General features: G+C 38.6%; 1 protein-coding gene across 7 annotated transcripts in view; it reads left to right on the forward strand.

Annotated features, from left to right (window-relative positions):
- The window catches only part of DRAM1 (DNA damage regulated autophagy modulator 1), a 66,347-nt gene that overhangs the window by 4,885 nt on the left and 47,027 nt on the right, over positions 1 to 14,435 (forward strand). For 5 of the 7 annotated variants that reach the window (XR_003424272.2, XR_008300440.1, XR_003424271.2 and 2 more), the window contains exon 2: positions 14,156 to 14,223. Coding sequence is in view for 4 of the 7 variants with exons in the window: in XM_027070992.2 (XP_026926793.2) it covers positions 14,156 to 14,223 (68 nt within the window). In the remaining 3 variants the exon portion in view is untranslated. Of the gene's footprint in view, positions 1 to 7,259; positions 7,952 to 14,155; positions 14,224 to 14,435 lie in introns of those variants that run through there. The other 2 variants (XM_053226666.1, XM_053226665.1) reach the window with 2 other exon arrangements.

Here is a 14,435-nt window from a genome sequence, read left to right on the forward strand (position 1 = left end):
GAGCCGAAATCAGATGCTTAACCAACTGAGCTACCCAGGCGTCCCTAGAATACTCTTTTTAAATTAATACATTAGTATGCAAAAATCTCCAATACATTGTTACATGGAAAAAAGCAAGATGCAGAGCAAAATATGCCACTATTAGTGGGGTGGGGGTGAGAGAAGTTAGAGGGTGGAGGGAGTAATAGTGTATGTTTGTATTTGCTTGCATAAAGAAGCTAATAAAAGTGGTTTGTGTATGATCGAGGGAGGAGGTCCTGGTCACTTAGAGTTTAGCAGTTGGAAAAGAGAGTGGGAATAAAACCTTGTGCCACCCTTTTTAAATTAATCCTCTTATTTAGAGATAAATGGACATTTCCATGTAGTAATAAAACAATAATACAGAAAGATCTCATGTGTCTTTTACCCAGTTTCTCCCAAACGTAACATTCCCATACCTGGCATGCCTTATCTTATGTATTTATTTTTTAGCCACATGGCTTGGTTTCCTACCGAAAATCGAATTAGAGAGATGTGATTCAAACAACCACTAAATTTAACAAGCTGGAATAGCATAGTGCAATGCTTCTGTATTATGAAACTATTAATGCAAAGATATCAAAACTGAGGACAAGTTAAAGTCAACCTCAAAGGATTAGTTTAAATTTTTACAAGGCCACACCCACATTCTTGAGCACAATCATGCTTAATTTGTTATAGTTTCTTACATTCCCTTTGTAACCAAATCTCGCAGGCTATCGTGAATCAACTTTACGTATTAATTCCTTCCAGCCAATAAGCCACTTTCTTTATTTATTTTTTTTAATTTTTTTTCAACGTTTTTATTTATTTTTGGGACAGAGAGAGACAGAGCATGAACGGGGGAGGGGCAGAGAGAGAGGGAGACACAGAATCGGAAACAGGCTCCAGGCTCCGAGCCATCAGCCCAGAGCCTGACGCGGGGCTCGAACTCACGGACCGTGAGATCGTGACCTGGCTGAAGTCGGACGCTTAACTGACTATGCCACCCAGGCGCCCCTATTTTTTTATTTTAAGTGTTTATTTATTTATTTTGAGGGAGAGAGAGAGAGAGAGAAGACAAGCAGGGGAGGAGCAGAAAAAGAAGCAAAGGGAATCCCAACCAGGCTCCATGCTTAGTGTGAAGCCTGGCTCAATTTCATGACTGAGAGATCATGACCTGGGCTGATATCAAGAGTCAGATGCTTAACCACTGAGCCACCCAGGTGCCACCCCAAGCCACTCTCTTTTACATCTTCTTTGGCCTGTGTTTCATGCTTCCAGCGTATTTTCTAGCTCTTTATTTTCAAAGTTTTGCCAGTTCTGCATCCTGGTTGCTTTTTATTAACCTAATCTCACTTTTTGTGCAAGTACTGTTTGCTGAGTAGATTGTGGCCTTTGGCCACTCCCATTGTTCCTCGTCACGACCACAAACCTACTCAGGGGTTGGTGGCAGAAAACCGGGTCACCTGGAATTAAGTCACCTTAAAAGGGAGACCAAAATGGCATAGTAAACAAAGGAAAAGAGGTTGGGTATTTAACTCCAAAAATGAATCTAAAAATTAGGGAAATTATTTTACCTTTCACTTGGTTAACAATCACAAAATTTAGGTCATAATCAGTTAAGTGCTAGTTCTAATAATGAACAAAATTCATTATAATGAACATTTTGTAATAACAAAACAATGAAAGGACAAAATTCTTATAATAAACAAAAATCTTAAAATGATTCGGGTGTGGATTTTTTAAGTGAATGATATATACTTTTTCCAAGAATAGTCTTATGATTTTGTGTTATAAAGTCTTTGATTTCACTTTTGTCTTTTGAAGGGAGATATGAAGAGGTTCATTTTTGCAGAAATGTTTTATGACTTCAGTTTCCCCAATGACCATTTTTTTTTCCAATGACCATTCTTAATCTGCATGTAAGGAAATTGATCTTGATTATTGTGTTTTTCACACAAAATATGTTTCATGAGGGTAGAGATTTAGAGTTTGTTCATTGTTGCTTCCCTACCATGTATGACAGTGTCGGACACGTAGTAGGTGCTTAGTAAATGTTGGTTGACCGCCAAGATAATTTACCCCAGATGGGCCTGCTTTAGTTGTGCCTGTTAATCTTGTCAGCTTCCCTTCAATTGTTAACTGATTCTGCCAGTGCTCACTGTTCATTAACTTGGGCTGCTGTTCTAGCTGTTCTCCAGCACGATTTCTGTCAACTTCATGAAATTCTGCATGTTTTACAGGATTTGCAAGTGTAGTTTGACTTACACTGTTGAATATTTACTATCTTTGATAATCATACAGAGAAAGGAGCATAGCGTGGTGGGCAGGCAACTTCGGTTAGAATACAACTCCACCATGCGTCCCAACTATAGGACCTTGGATTGGTTAATTGAATTCCCTCTGCTTTTCTCTGGGTTAATAATAGCACCCCCCTCATAAGTTAACATGTGAACTCACTTAGAACTCATTAACACCCTGGTCCAAGAACAAAAGTTCTCTGTAAGCACTTAATATTATTAGTATTATCAAGGGACCAGTCCACAGTAGTCTGGATAGATGCTAGTGTAAGTAGGAAGGGACATTTGGTTGAGGGCTAATTTTATAAGTAGTAGGCTTATTGGTGATTATAGCAGAAGTTTTTTTTTTTTTTTGATTCAATTTAATTTTTAAAAAAAATTTTATTTATGTAGGTAATCTCTACACACAACATGGGTCTCAAACTCACAACCCCGAGATCAAGAGTTGCATACTCTATCCACTGAGCCAGCCAGGTGCCCCTGTAGTAGAAGTTTTCTTAACCAACCTCTATCAACTTTTTGGGTTAACTGATCACCTCATTCTCTGAAAAATACACTGACCCGAAGCCACTGGTCCCTGAAAGTCTTTCCCAGTGCTGACCACTCTCTGGGTGTCTTGCTGTCTTCTCTCACCTGTTTTTTGTATACTTATTTAATACCTGCTGTGTTTGTTCCCAAATGTGTTTTGCCAGATATATATGTGTGTGTGTGTGTATATATATGTATATATATATATATATATATATGTATGTATATATATATGTATGTATATATATGTATGTATATATATATGTATGTATATATATGTATGTATATATATATGTATGTGTATATATATGTATGTATATATATATGTATGTATATATATGTATTCACACACATATAAATAAGTATATATATTTTATATATTATTTATAAAATAAATAAATATATATATATTTTTGTAATTGTGTGATTTAACTCAACCCATATAAACTGTTGGTCTGTAAATGCAAAAAAAAAGAAGAAATCTAATTTAAAAAAAATTTTTTTAACGTTTATTTATTATTGAGAGACAGAGAGAGCAGAGCATGAGCATGGGAGGGGCAGAGAGAGCAGGAGGCACAGAATCTGAAGCAGGCTCCAGGCTCTGAGCTGTCAGCACAGAGCCCAACACGGGGCTCGAACCCACAAACCACGAGATCATGACCTGAGCCAAAGTCGGACACTTAACCGACTGAGCCACCCAGGCGCCCCAAAAGAATTCTAATTTTTAAGAAAACTCAGTTGAATGCTTTGGGAAGATTCAAAAGACATAAGTTGTCAAAAAATTACAGTCTGCTTAGTAGTGTTTATGACGAATGTAAAGATTTACAAAAAACGATTAAAAAAAACCTTAGGATTCTGCACTCAAATTGCTTCAAAAGTATCTTTAAGATCTCCTCCCACTTTAAAGAGACCATAGCTAGAAATGCAATGATTCATAGCAGATGTGGCTCATATGCCAGGAAGACACACAGTGGAGTGGTACTCACATAACAGTCTTGGCCTATGTCAACAGGTATGCAAATAAATGTACATACATTTATATGCTTGTGGTATGTGTGTATCCACATAATTTTTATTTCTACCCACATAATTTTTGATGACTTTTTGCCTAAATAGCTTTTTTGCTTGCTAACTACATTGAATTTCAGGCAATGGTGACTTTTGCTTCCATTTCAACCAAAATAATGGGGGCTGGGATAATAAATAATCAGATAATGAGGTCTGTGTGTATAAAGGCACATATTCTGACATGATGTTAATGATACTTGAGTCTTTACAGTGGAGTGATTATTACTTCATAGTATCTTTCGGCCATGGTGTCATGAGGATGAAAAAAGCAGGCTTGCCATTGAAAACTTTTAGCTAGAAAAGTATCATCCTTGAAATGATAATTTATAGTTTCACATTTTCTTCAAAAAAAAGCATTACCCAAATTAGTTAATCCTAAGCATAGTAAGAACAGTGAAGATCCCAAACTTCCACAGCTCCAGAATTAATTGAGGTGATGGATGCAGTTGTTCAGCTTCTGAATCACCTATAAACATGTAATTTCTCCTCTGTTTAAGTTTTCCACTGTCATTTGATGACAGAAAATTCTTCTTTTTTCCATTGAAAAATAAAGTTGTGAATGTTTTTCTTCTGTTATTCTCACTTCTAAAAAGTCAGTAAAGTATTGCTCAGAAGTCCAACCTCTGCAAGGCTGACAGCTTGTAAGATCTCAATTCCAACTTAAAAAATAGAAAGTGCTCTACTCAACATTTCTCTTTACCTGACAGTAATTACATTTCAGTCCATTAAGTGTATGTATTGTAGACATAGTGCATGCCAAGGATAACTTACTAAAGGCTCCAGAAGAAATAGCTGATGCAAACCTGGCTGTAGATATGCAGCACCGTAAACTCACATGGAAATGATAGGTTTTCATAAAAAGAAATGGAAGTGGGGCTCCTGGGTGGCTCCTGGGTGGCTCAATCAAGAATCATCTGACTCTTGATTTCGGCTCAGGTTATGATCTCACAGTTGTGATATCGAACCCTGCATCAGGCTCTGCACTGACAGCGCAGAGTCTGCTTAAGATTCTCTCTCTCCCTCTCTCTCTGTCCCTCTCCCATTCGTGCTCAGGCATGCATGTGATCTCTCTCTCGCTAACATAAGATTCACAGCAGAGTAGAGTTCCTAAGTTGTGTCCATTGAAATTAGCTGTAGGGGCACCTGGGTGGCTCAGTTGGTTAAGTGTTCAACTGTTGGTTTCAGCCCAGGTCATCATCTCATGGTTTGTGAGTTTGAGCCCTACATCCGTGCTGACAGTGTGGAGCCTTCTTGGGATTCTGTCTCCCCCTCTCTCTGCCCCTCTCCCGCTCTCTCTCTCTGCCTCTCTCTCAAAAATAAATAAGTAAACCTAAAAAAAAATTAAAGAAATTAGACAGCTCTAGATGCATGGCTTGGTTTTCCTATGTACTATCCATGTGACCTTGAATGAATTACTTTTCTAAGACTCAGCTTCCTCATCTTTAAGTTGGAGATAATAAGTACTTTCCTTATGAAGTTGTGAAGACCAAATAAGATGTGCCTGGCTGAGTGTGAGTGCTGAGGAAATGTTAATTTTAAAATTTCTTATGTAATATTAGTAGCTGTAATACAAGCAGGGGTAGTTTTCTAAAGACTCCTCTCGGAAAACTTCCCAAATCTGATGTCTTATCACCTCCGGTTTCATTACCATCCTGGTCTGAGCCACTCAGACCAGAGTTTGTCATCTCTTGACAAACTACTGAAATAGCTTTCTAACGGTCTCTTTGGTCCATGCTTGCCTCTCTACAGCCTTTTCACAACATCCTTTAAAAACATCAATCAACTTCATACCACTTCCCTGTGCTCAGCTCTCAATGGCTTCTCATCAACTTAGAATAACAGTCAGAGTCCTTACCGTGACCCTGGGGCTCTCCGTGATGCCCTCCCCCATATACACACATGTTCTTGCTCACTCCCCTCCAGCCACACCCGCTTCCTTGCAGCTACTGACATATTGCCACCTTAAGGCCTTTGACTTTATTGTTTATCTGCTTGTAAATTTCCTGGCCCAAATATTCCATTTCATCCAGACCTTTGTTCAAGTAGCCTTCTCAGATTACTCTGTCTCAAGTAGGCAGAGCACCACTCTCTCTCGGTTTTCTTATCCAACTTTCCTTTTCTTTATAGCATTCATCACCCTGAACAGTTTTTTAAAACAGATCTTACCTATTTTTTTTAAGTTTTTTTTTTTTGAGAGAGAGAGAGAGAGAGAGAGAGAGAGTGGGGGAGGGGCAGAGAGAGAGGGAGACAGAATCCCAAGAGGTTCTGTGCTGCCCAACTGGGGGCTTGAACTCATGAACCATGAGATCATGACTTAAGCTGAGGTCAAGAGTCAGATGCTTAACCAACTGAGCCACTCAGGTGCCCCAATTTAAAAAAAATTTTTTTTAATGTTTATTTATATTTGGGAGAGAGACAGAGGCATGAACAGGGGAGGGGCAGAGAGAGAGGGAGACACAGAATCTGAAGTAGGCTCCATGCTCTGAGCTGTCAGCACAGAACCCGATGCGGGGCTTGAACTCAAAAACAGTGAGATCACCACCTGAGCCGAAGTTGGAGGCTTAACCGACTGAGCCACCCAGGTGCCCCCCCCCCCCACCCCACCCCGGCCTTTGTTTTAAGAGAGAGAGAGAGAGAGAGGGAGGGAGTGTGAGAGAGGAGTGGGGGAGGGGGCAGACGGAGAGAATCTTGAACAGGCTCCATGCTCAGCATAAAGCCAACACAGGATTCGATCCCTCAATCTTGGGATCATGAACTGAGCCAAAATCAAGAGTGGGATGTTCGACCCACTGAGTCACCTAGGCACCCCCACCCTAGACTATTTTTGTTGCCCTCCACAGAATGTAAGTTCCATGAAGGAGGGATTTTTTCTGTTTTATTTGTCACTACATTCACCATGCCTACAAAATTGCCGGTTGGGTTGAAGGCAATCGGTAACTCTGTGTTAAATCAGTGTATCTTTGAATTTTTTGTTAGTTGATAAGCTTCTTGAAGGTTAGTTATGTTTTTTCATCTTTATATCCCCATCACCTGGCACCATTCCTGACCTCTAAGAGATACTTAACAATTAAAAAAAATGTTGTGAACAAAGAGGACGAACAATTAATAGAAAGGGGAACAATTTGCATGTGGGCGGGGTGAGAAGAGAGCAAGTTGTTTGCTTTTATGAGTAGGAAATTCTTTTCGAGTTTAAAAATGGTTGATATAGGGGCACCTGGCTGGCTTAATCCGTAGAGCACGTGACTCATGATCTCAGGGTTGTAAGTTCGAGCCCTGTGTTGGGCAGAGAGATTAATTCAAATAAAATCTTTAAAAATAAATAAATAAAATAAAAATGGTTAATATAGCTGTATGGTGCCTCCCACTCTAGAATAATCATGAGCAAACACAGCTGCTAAAAGTCCTAACAATTAAAAATATCTAATAAAATGTAATGACTTTATTATCACACTTCTTTCCTTCAAATGTTATATTTAAATATTGTGAAGATAAAACAAGTATGGTCTCCTTTTTATTGGTGCATTTAGTGTCTTCAGGTTCTAAGTCCTGATCAGTTTACCAAAAATGGGCCTAGAATTTTAGGGCAGTCTAATAAACCTCATTCTGGGCAGATAGTTTTGTGCATTATCAGCATGTCAGTTCCCCAGATAAACCGTGACCCCAGACTTTGGAGTGTAGCTCGGCTTATATTATCATGTAGGTCTTCTTTGCATTGTTTTCACTCCTCTCAGCATCAAGTGATTATGCCCTGGTATAGCATCATAAATTAGTCTGGAGAAGGATATTAGACAAACAACTTGGAATTTTCCATGGTGAACTTAATTTGTAGAAATGTAAATACAGGAAATGTACATGTAAACTGATTACTTACACACAATCCTAATCTATAAACAACCAGTTACACACAACAGCCTCAACAGCTTCTAAGCCTCATGCAAATGAACAATTACTTTCTGTCCTGGTTGCAGCTTCCAGGAAGTGCCTCATTTACAAGGAAGCATGTGAGGAGGAGCTGGGACCTGGCAGGGCCAGAACTCTGTTGCTTAAGTCATGAGGTACAGGACTATGTGGTGGGAATTGGGTGGGGAGCCTATCAGGTAGGGTTGGGAGGCAGTTGGTTTCACCTCTTACTCATTCTCCAGTTTCCTGAATCAGTACCCAAGTATAGCTGTGCTGACCACTACCTCTGCCTTTGTGCAATGAGATCATTTAGTTTGAGCTTAAAAAAATAAAAAATAAAAATGAAAAGAGTCTACCCATAGTTTCTCTTGGTACCCCTTGGTGTTACACTCATCTGGATTCCAATATCAGGCAGAAGATGTGATGCAGTATTTATTAATGATGTCACATACTAGCTCAGAGACTGAAAGACTTAAAAGAACGTTTTAAAGTGAAAGAGCCTAGCGGCGCATGGATGGCTCAGTTGGTTAAGCGGGCCAACTTCAGCTCAGGTCGTGATCTTAGAGTTTGTGAGTTCGAGCCCCACTTTGGGCTCTGTGCTGACAGCTCCAAGCCTGGAGCCCTCTTCGGATTCTGTGTCTCCCTCTCTCTCTGCCCCTCCCCTGCTTGCACTCTGTCTCTCTGTCTTTCTCAAAATTGAATAAACATTAAAAAAAATTAAAAAGAACAAACCAAATAAGCATATTCCTTTAAAATTTTACTGGATAATGTCCCTAAAAACATGCAAATTTAATTAAGAGTAAGAATTAAAAATGAAAGATGGGACCCCTGGGTGGCTCAGTTGGTTAAGCATCTGACTTTGGCTCAGGTCATGATCTCATAGTTCGTGGGACTGATCCCCACATTGGGCTCTGTGCTGACAGCTCAGAACCTGGAGCCTGCTTCAGATTCTGTGTCTCCATCTCTCTCTATGTTCCTCCCCCATTCACAGTCTGTCTCTCTCTCTCTCTCTCTCAAAAATAAATAAGCATTAAAAAAAAAAAAGAAAAGAAAATTTAAAGTAAAAGAGCCTTTCATTTTTATTAATGATAATGGGCAACCACTACTATTTTTTTTTAATTAAAGTAAAATTAACATACAGTATTATATTAGTTTCAGGTGTACAATAGAATGATTCAACAATTCTGTGCATTCCTCAGTGATCGTCAAATAAGTGTACTTTTTATCTATTTTGCCCGTTCCCTCACCCTCCTCCCCTTTGGCAACCACCAGTTTTCTCTCTGTAGTTAAGAGTTTGTGTTTTTGTTTGTCTCTTTTTTCTTTGTTTGTTTGTTTTGTTCCTAAATAACATATATGGATGAAATAATATGGTATTTGTCTTTCTTTTATTTATTTTACTTAGTATTAAAGCTTCTAGGTCCATCGATGTTGTTACAAATGGTAAAATCTCATTCTTTTTTATGGCTGAGTAACATTCCATTTTGCATCATTGTGAGTGTGTGTGTGTGTGTGTGTGTGTGTACCACATCTTTATCCATTCTTGTATTGTTGGACACTTTGACTGCTTCCATATCTTGGCTATTATAAATAATGCTGCAATAAACATAGGGGTGCATATATTTTTTTGAATTAGTGTTTTCATGTTCTTTGGGTAAATGCCCAGTAGTAAAATTGCTGAATTATATGGTAATTCTATATTTAATTTTTTGAGGAACTTCCATACTGTTTTCCACAATGGCTGCACCAGTTTACATTCCCACCAACAGTACATGAGGGTTCCCTTTTCTCTACATCCTCACTAACACTTGTTATTTCTTTTTAATTCTAGTCTTTCTTACAGGTGTAGGGTGATTTCTCATTGTGTTTTGATTTGAATTTCCCTGATGATGAGTGATGTTGAACATCTTTTCCGTTTGTATGTCTTTTTTGGAAAAATGTCTATTTAGGTCCCTAGTTTTAATCAGATTATTATTATTTTTTTGTGTTGACTTGTATAAGTTCTTTATATATTTTGGAATATTAACCCCTTATGGGATATATCATTTGCAAATATCTTCTCTCATTCAGTAGGGGGCCTTGTTGTTTATTGATGGTTTCCTTTGCTGTGCAAGAGCTTTTTATTTTGGGGTAGAGCCAAGTAGTTTAATTTGGCTTTTATTTTTAAAAGTTCTTAGAAATGTCAGGGTGTGGGTGGCTCAGTGGATTAAATGTCTGACTTTTGATTTCGGCTCAGGTCACACACAATCTCATGGTTCAAGAGTTCAAGCCCCATGTGGGGCTCCGTGCTGACGATGCGGAGCCTGCTTGGAATTCTCTCTTTCTCCCTCTCTCTCTCTGCCCCTCTCACTCTCTCTCTGTCTCTCAAAATAAATAATCTTAAAAAAAGAAAGTTCCTAGAAGTGTCACATTTTCGTTTGCTGCTTAGACAGTTTTCTTGAAATATCTTGAGCGAAATTTCACCATATGTAGTTAGGTACCATTTTGTCACTTAAGGGAAATAAATCACAAACTGACCATTCTTACCTGATAGATTGGGGAATTTGTTACTCAAATTGTATCTAACACATAGTCTGTGTCCCTTAAATATTTTGTTGATGAGCAGATAAATTTCATGGTTGTTTGTGGAGCCAAATAAAAAAAATTTTTAAAGATGGTTACATTTAATCAAACAATGATTATGAATGCGGTGCATTAATATTTTACTCCCGTTTTTGTAGTATGGTCACTGCCTATGTCGTAGTGCGAAGTTTAGGAATGTAGGCCCATTGATACTCACGTACTGATGGTAGGTGCTGTGGACTCAGTAATCCTGAAAGAAAATCAGATTAATCATGGTAGTAAATATTTGTCAAAAATGTTTTACAATTCAATTATGGTATTTAAGGAATTACGAGCTCTTGCCTAGTTTACACTTTCCTGGTGTACAAGAAGGGCATGATGATCTCTTTTCATTACCAACATGGTTCATTCCCATGGTGTGCTGGAGCCAGCTGATATGTGCTCCTGGGAGCCAACCGTGTATATTTCTTCCCAGTTCAATGTTTAATAACCTACATTTTGGTAGCTTGAACTTTGACTTGTTGGCAGTATTTACACCATGGAAATTGGCCTATGCTACAAATCAGACTCCCTCTGAGCAAGTTGTTAAACATTTACTAGCATACCAGTGTTCATTCTCTACCCCCACTGCCAATCCTTCTAATTTCTTCATTCCTTGCCTGCTTTAGAGCACACAGGAGACAGGGAAGTCAAGGAGTCAGATATCTGGATTGTATTAAAAACAAAATTTAACTGAACAAAAATTTAAAGATCTTATTAGCTTTATTCATGGATTCATGAATCAAGCAGCATCCAGTCTAGCAGACAGAAAGAAGATCTGAGAGGGTGCCTTGGTGGCTCAGATAGTTGAGCTATCCGGCTGTTGATTGCAGCACAGGTCTTGATCTCAGGGTCATGAGTTCAAGACCCGAGTTGGGCTCCATACTAAGTGTGAAGCCTAATTTAAAACAACAACAACAACAACAACAACAACAACAAGAAAAAACAAACGGAACTCTGAGGAGTTGTACAAAATAAAAGACTTTTATAGACAGAAGGGAGCAGGAACAAGGAAGTTATACTGGGCAAGAAGCCAATTGGTTATTGCAAGGTTACTTTCCTTACACAGGAAGACAGGGGTCTTATAAGGCAGATTATGCAACTTGCTGTTCAGATGATTCCTGAATGACTGGTTTAAGATTCCATTTCCAGGAAAGCTGAAACTGTAAATAAATCTCAGTTTGGTGACTTGGGGCTTAGCATGAGCAACTCCATTTTGGGTCTATTGTTTTGTGTTTAATAATTGGAATATAGATTCCTCTCTTTAATAACTCTGCGACCTTGAACAAGTTCTGTAACCTAATACCAGTTTCTTACTTAGTAAAATGGGGTTGAAATAAGACTTACCTCAAGGATCACCTGGGTGGCTCAATTGGTTAAGCATCTGACTTCAACTCACATCATGCTCTCACAGTTTGTGAGTTCAAGCCCCACATTGGGCTCTGTGCTGACAGCATGGACCCTGCTTGGATCCTCTGTCTCCCTCTCTCTCTGCCCCTCCCCTGCTTACACAGTCTCTCTCAAAAATAAACATTTAAAAAATCATAAAATCTCACCTCAAGATTTGAGGATAAAAAGAAATGATATATAATAACCACCTAACAATGTTTGGTCCATAGTAAATGCTCAGTAAGTGGTATTTATTAGGTTTGGGTTATTATTATTATTATTATTATTGCCAGTACTGATATTCATTCATTCAACAAATACATATGGAATAGCTATTTACAAAACACTTTTGATTCTGCCTGTATGGTTTTAAATGTACAAATGAATAAGAATAAAATACCACCTTGAAATTCTGACCTTTCAGATCACATGTCTGCTGTTATGTGGATTGCACATCTGGGCCCTTGACATATGTCTTGGTTTGCTGTCAGTGGACAGATAGTTCCAGAGTCTGGTCAACTTATCTCCTGTTAGGGCTCCTTCTTCCCACCAGCGACCTATCCTCATAAATATCTTCCTCACTCCTCCATTTCCTTGCCTTTCTTCACAAGTAAGCAGTCTTCCCGGCATGCGGCAGCTTACCTCTCAGGTCTGTGATCGCAAGTACTCTTGCATAACTCACCTGGAAGCTGCCTCTTTAGATCCTGAGGCCAAGGACGGAAGGCTTGATTTCTACATGAGATTTAATCTTTGGGCAAAAGTGCTGCCGGAGGGTATAAGCTGTCTCTGCCTTCTTGCCATTACAGGTTCGGTCCCCTTTTCTTACCCACTTTGTCGTGCTCAGAGGGACGTCCCACACATGGTGCAGTGTCCTCTGCCTCAGCATTCCTTTGGGGAGAAAAATGGTTATTTAAATGGCAACGTTAGATTCTAAACCCTCCAGATTCCTACAGGTGCAAGTGGCACTGAGATTGAAATCATTAGGAATAGAAGTATTTGTTGTAAGGGGGAGTATTAGCCTCTTTATACTCTCCAAATATTAAGTGTGCACAAAACTTAGATTCCTGCTGCCTTCTGCACACGTGGGCTTCTTGTGGGATTTCTCAAATAATTTGAAGTGTGCCTTTCAACATGATCAGTTTTTCAGTACTTATATTTCAGAGCTGTTTTAAAACACAGAAACACTTAAAACTGGTATGAATTGTTTCATGCTGGGAACTCTTTTGCCATCAGTTTTAAACTGTTGCTTTATGGGAGCAGCTTGACAGTGTAAAAATGTAAACTTTGGCATGAATGAATAGAAAACAGAACACGTTCAAATGCTACTTTCCAGATCATTATTTTTTTTCCAGCTTATTTAATTGATTAATTGATTGCACCAGAAAAATGTCTTATAGAAACTATTTTTTATTGAAATACTTCATCACAATTAATATATTCTTGATGCCTATTGTTTCCATAAGGTTCTAATAGGTATCAATGATATTGCTCAGTTTTCCACCATTCTGTTTTCAGCAGTGTAAACTCTTGTGGATAAATCAAATTGTTAAAAAAATGTACATGATGTGTTTATGTATAGTTACAATCCAGATAGATTTTTCAAACTTGATTTTAGATTCCTTTTTCCCAAAATAGTCACATTCAATTCTTATTGAGAATGAACAGACATCAAGTTTATTGAGAAACATCACTACCATTGACTTTAAATATTTTCTAGCTTTTTAAAAAAAATATATTTATTTATTTTTGAGAGAGAGGGGGATAGGGGCAGAGAGAGGATTCAAAGCTGGCTCTGTGCTGATAAGAGATAGCTCAATGCAGGGCTCGAACTCATGAACTGCAAGATCATGACCTGAGCTGAAGCTGGATGCTTAACCAACTGAGCCATGCAGGTGCCCCAGTATTTCCTAGTTTTTTATGATCGGAAAAAATTACTTAAAAAAAATTTTTTTTTACCGTTTTTATTTATTATTGAGAGACAGAGAGAGACAGAGCATGAGCAGGGGAGAGGCAGAGAGAGGAAGAAACACAGAATCCGAAGCAGGCTCCAGGCTCGGAGCTGTCAGCACAGAGCCCGATGTGGGGCTCGAACTCACAAACCGCGAGATCATGACTGAGCCGAAGTCGGATGCTTAACCGACTGAGCCACCCAGGCGCCCCATGATGGGAAAAAATTAAATGTAATCTCTCAAGGTAGAAAAATGAGTTTTAGATTTTTCAGAGTCAAAATGAGAATACTTTAGAGCAAAATTATACCAAGTCTTTGGAATTCAAAGTGGCTGAACACCCAGAAGAAACACCCTATAAAACCTGCCAATTACATGGTCTGAACAGAATTCCTTTTTAATAATTCAGAAATTTCTCTTTGTCAGTGATACAGGAACAACACCTCCAGAAAGTGGTATTTTTGGATTTATGATAAACTTCTCTGCATTTCTTGGTAAGTATGCAATAATTCTTATGAAAAATTCACAGTCTCAAGTGAAGTAAAATGTGTCATTTACAGTTTGTATATAATTTTTTGTTATTTTTTTAGCAGACTTAATTTTTTAGAACAATTTTAGATTCACAGCAAAACTGAGCAAAAGGTAGGGATTTCTCATATATGCCTTGCCTCCCACCCTGTGGCCTCCCCCACTATGACCATCCCTG

Source organism: Acinonyx jubatus, chromosome B4, assembly GCF_027475565.1.
Source record: "Acinonyx jubatus isolate Ajub_Pintada_27869175 chromosome B4, VMU_Ajub_asm_v1.0, whole genome shotgun sequence".
NCBI lineage: Eukaryota > Metazoa > Chordata > Mammalia > Carnivora > Felidae > Acinonyx > Acinonyx jubatus.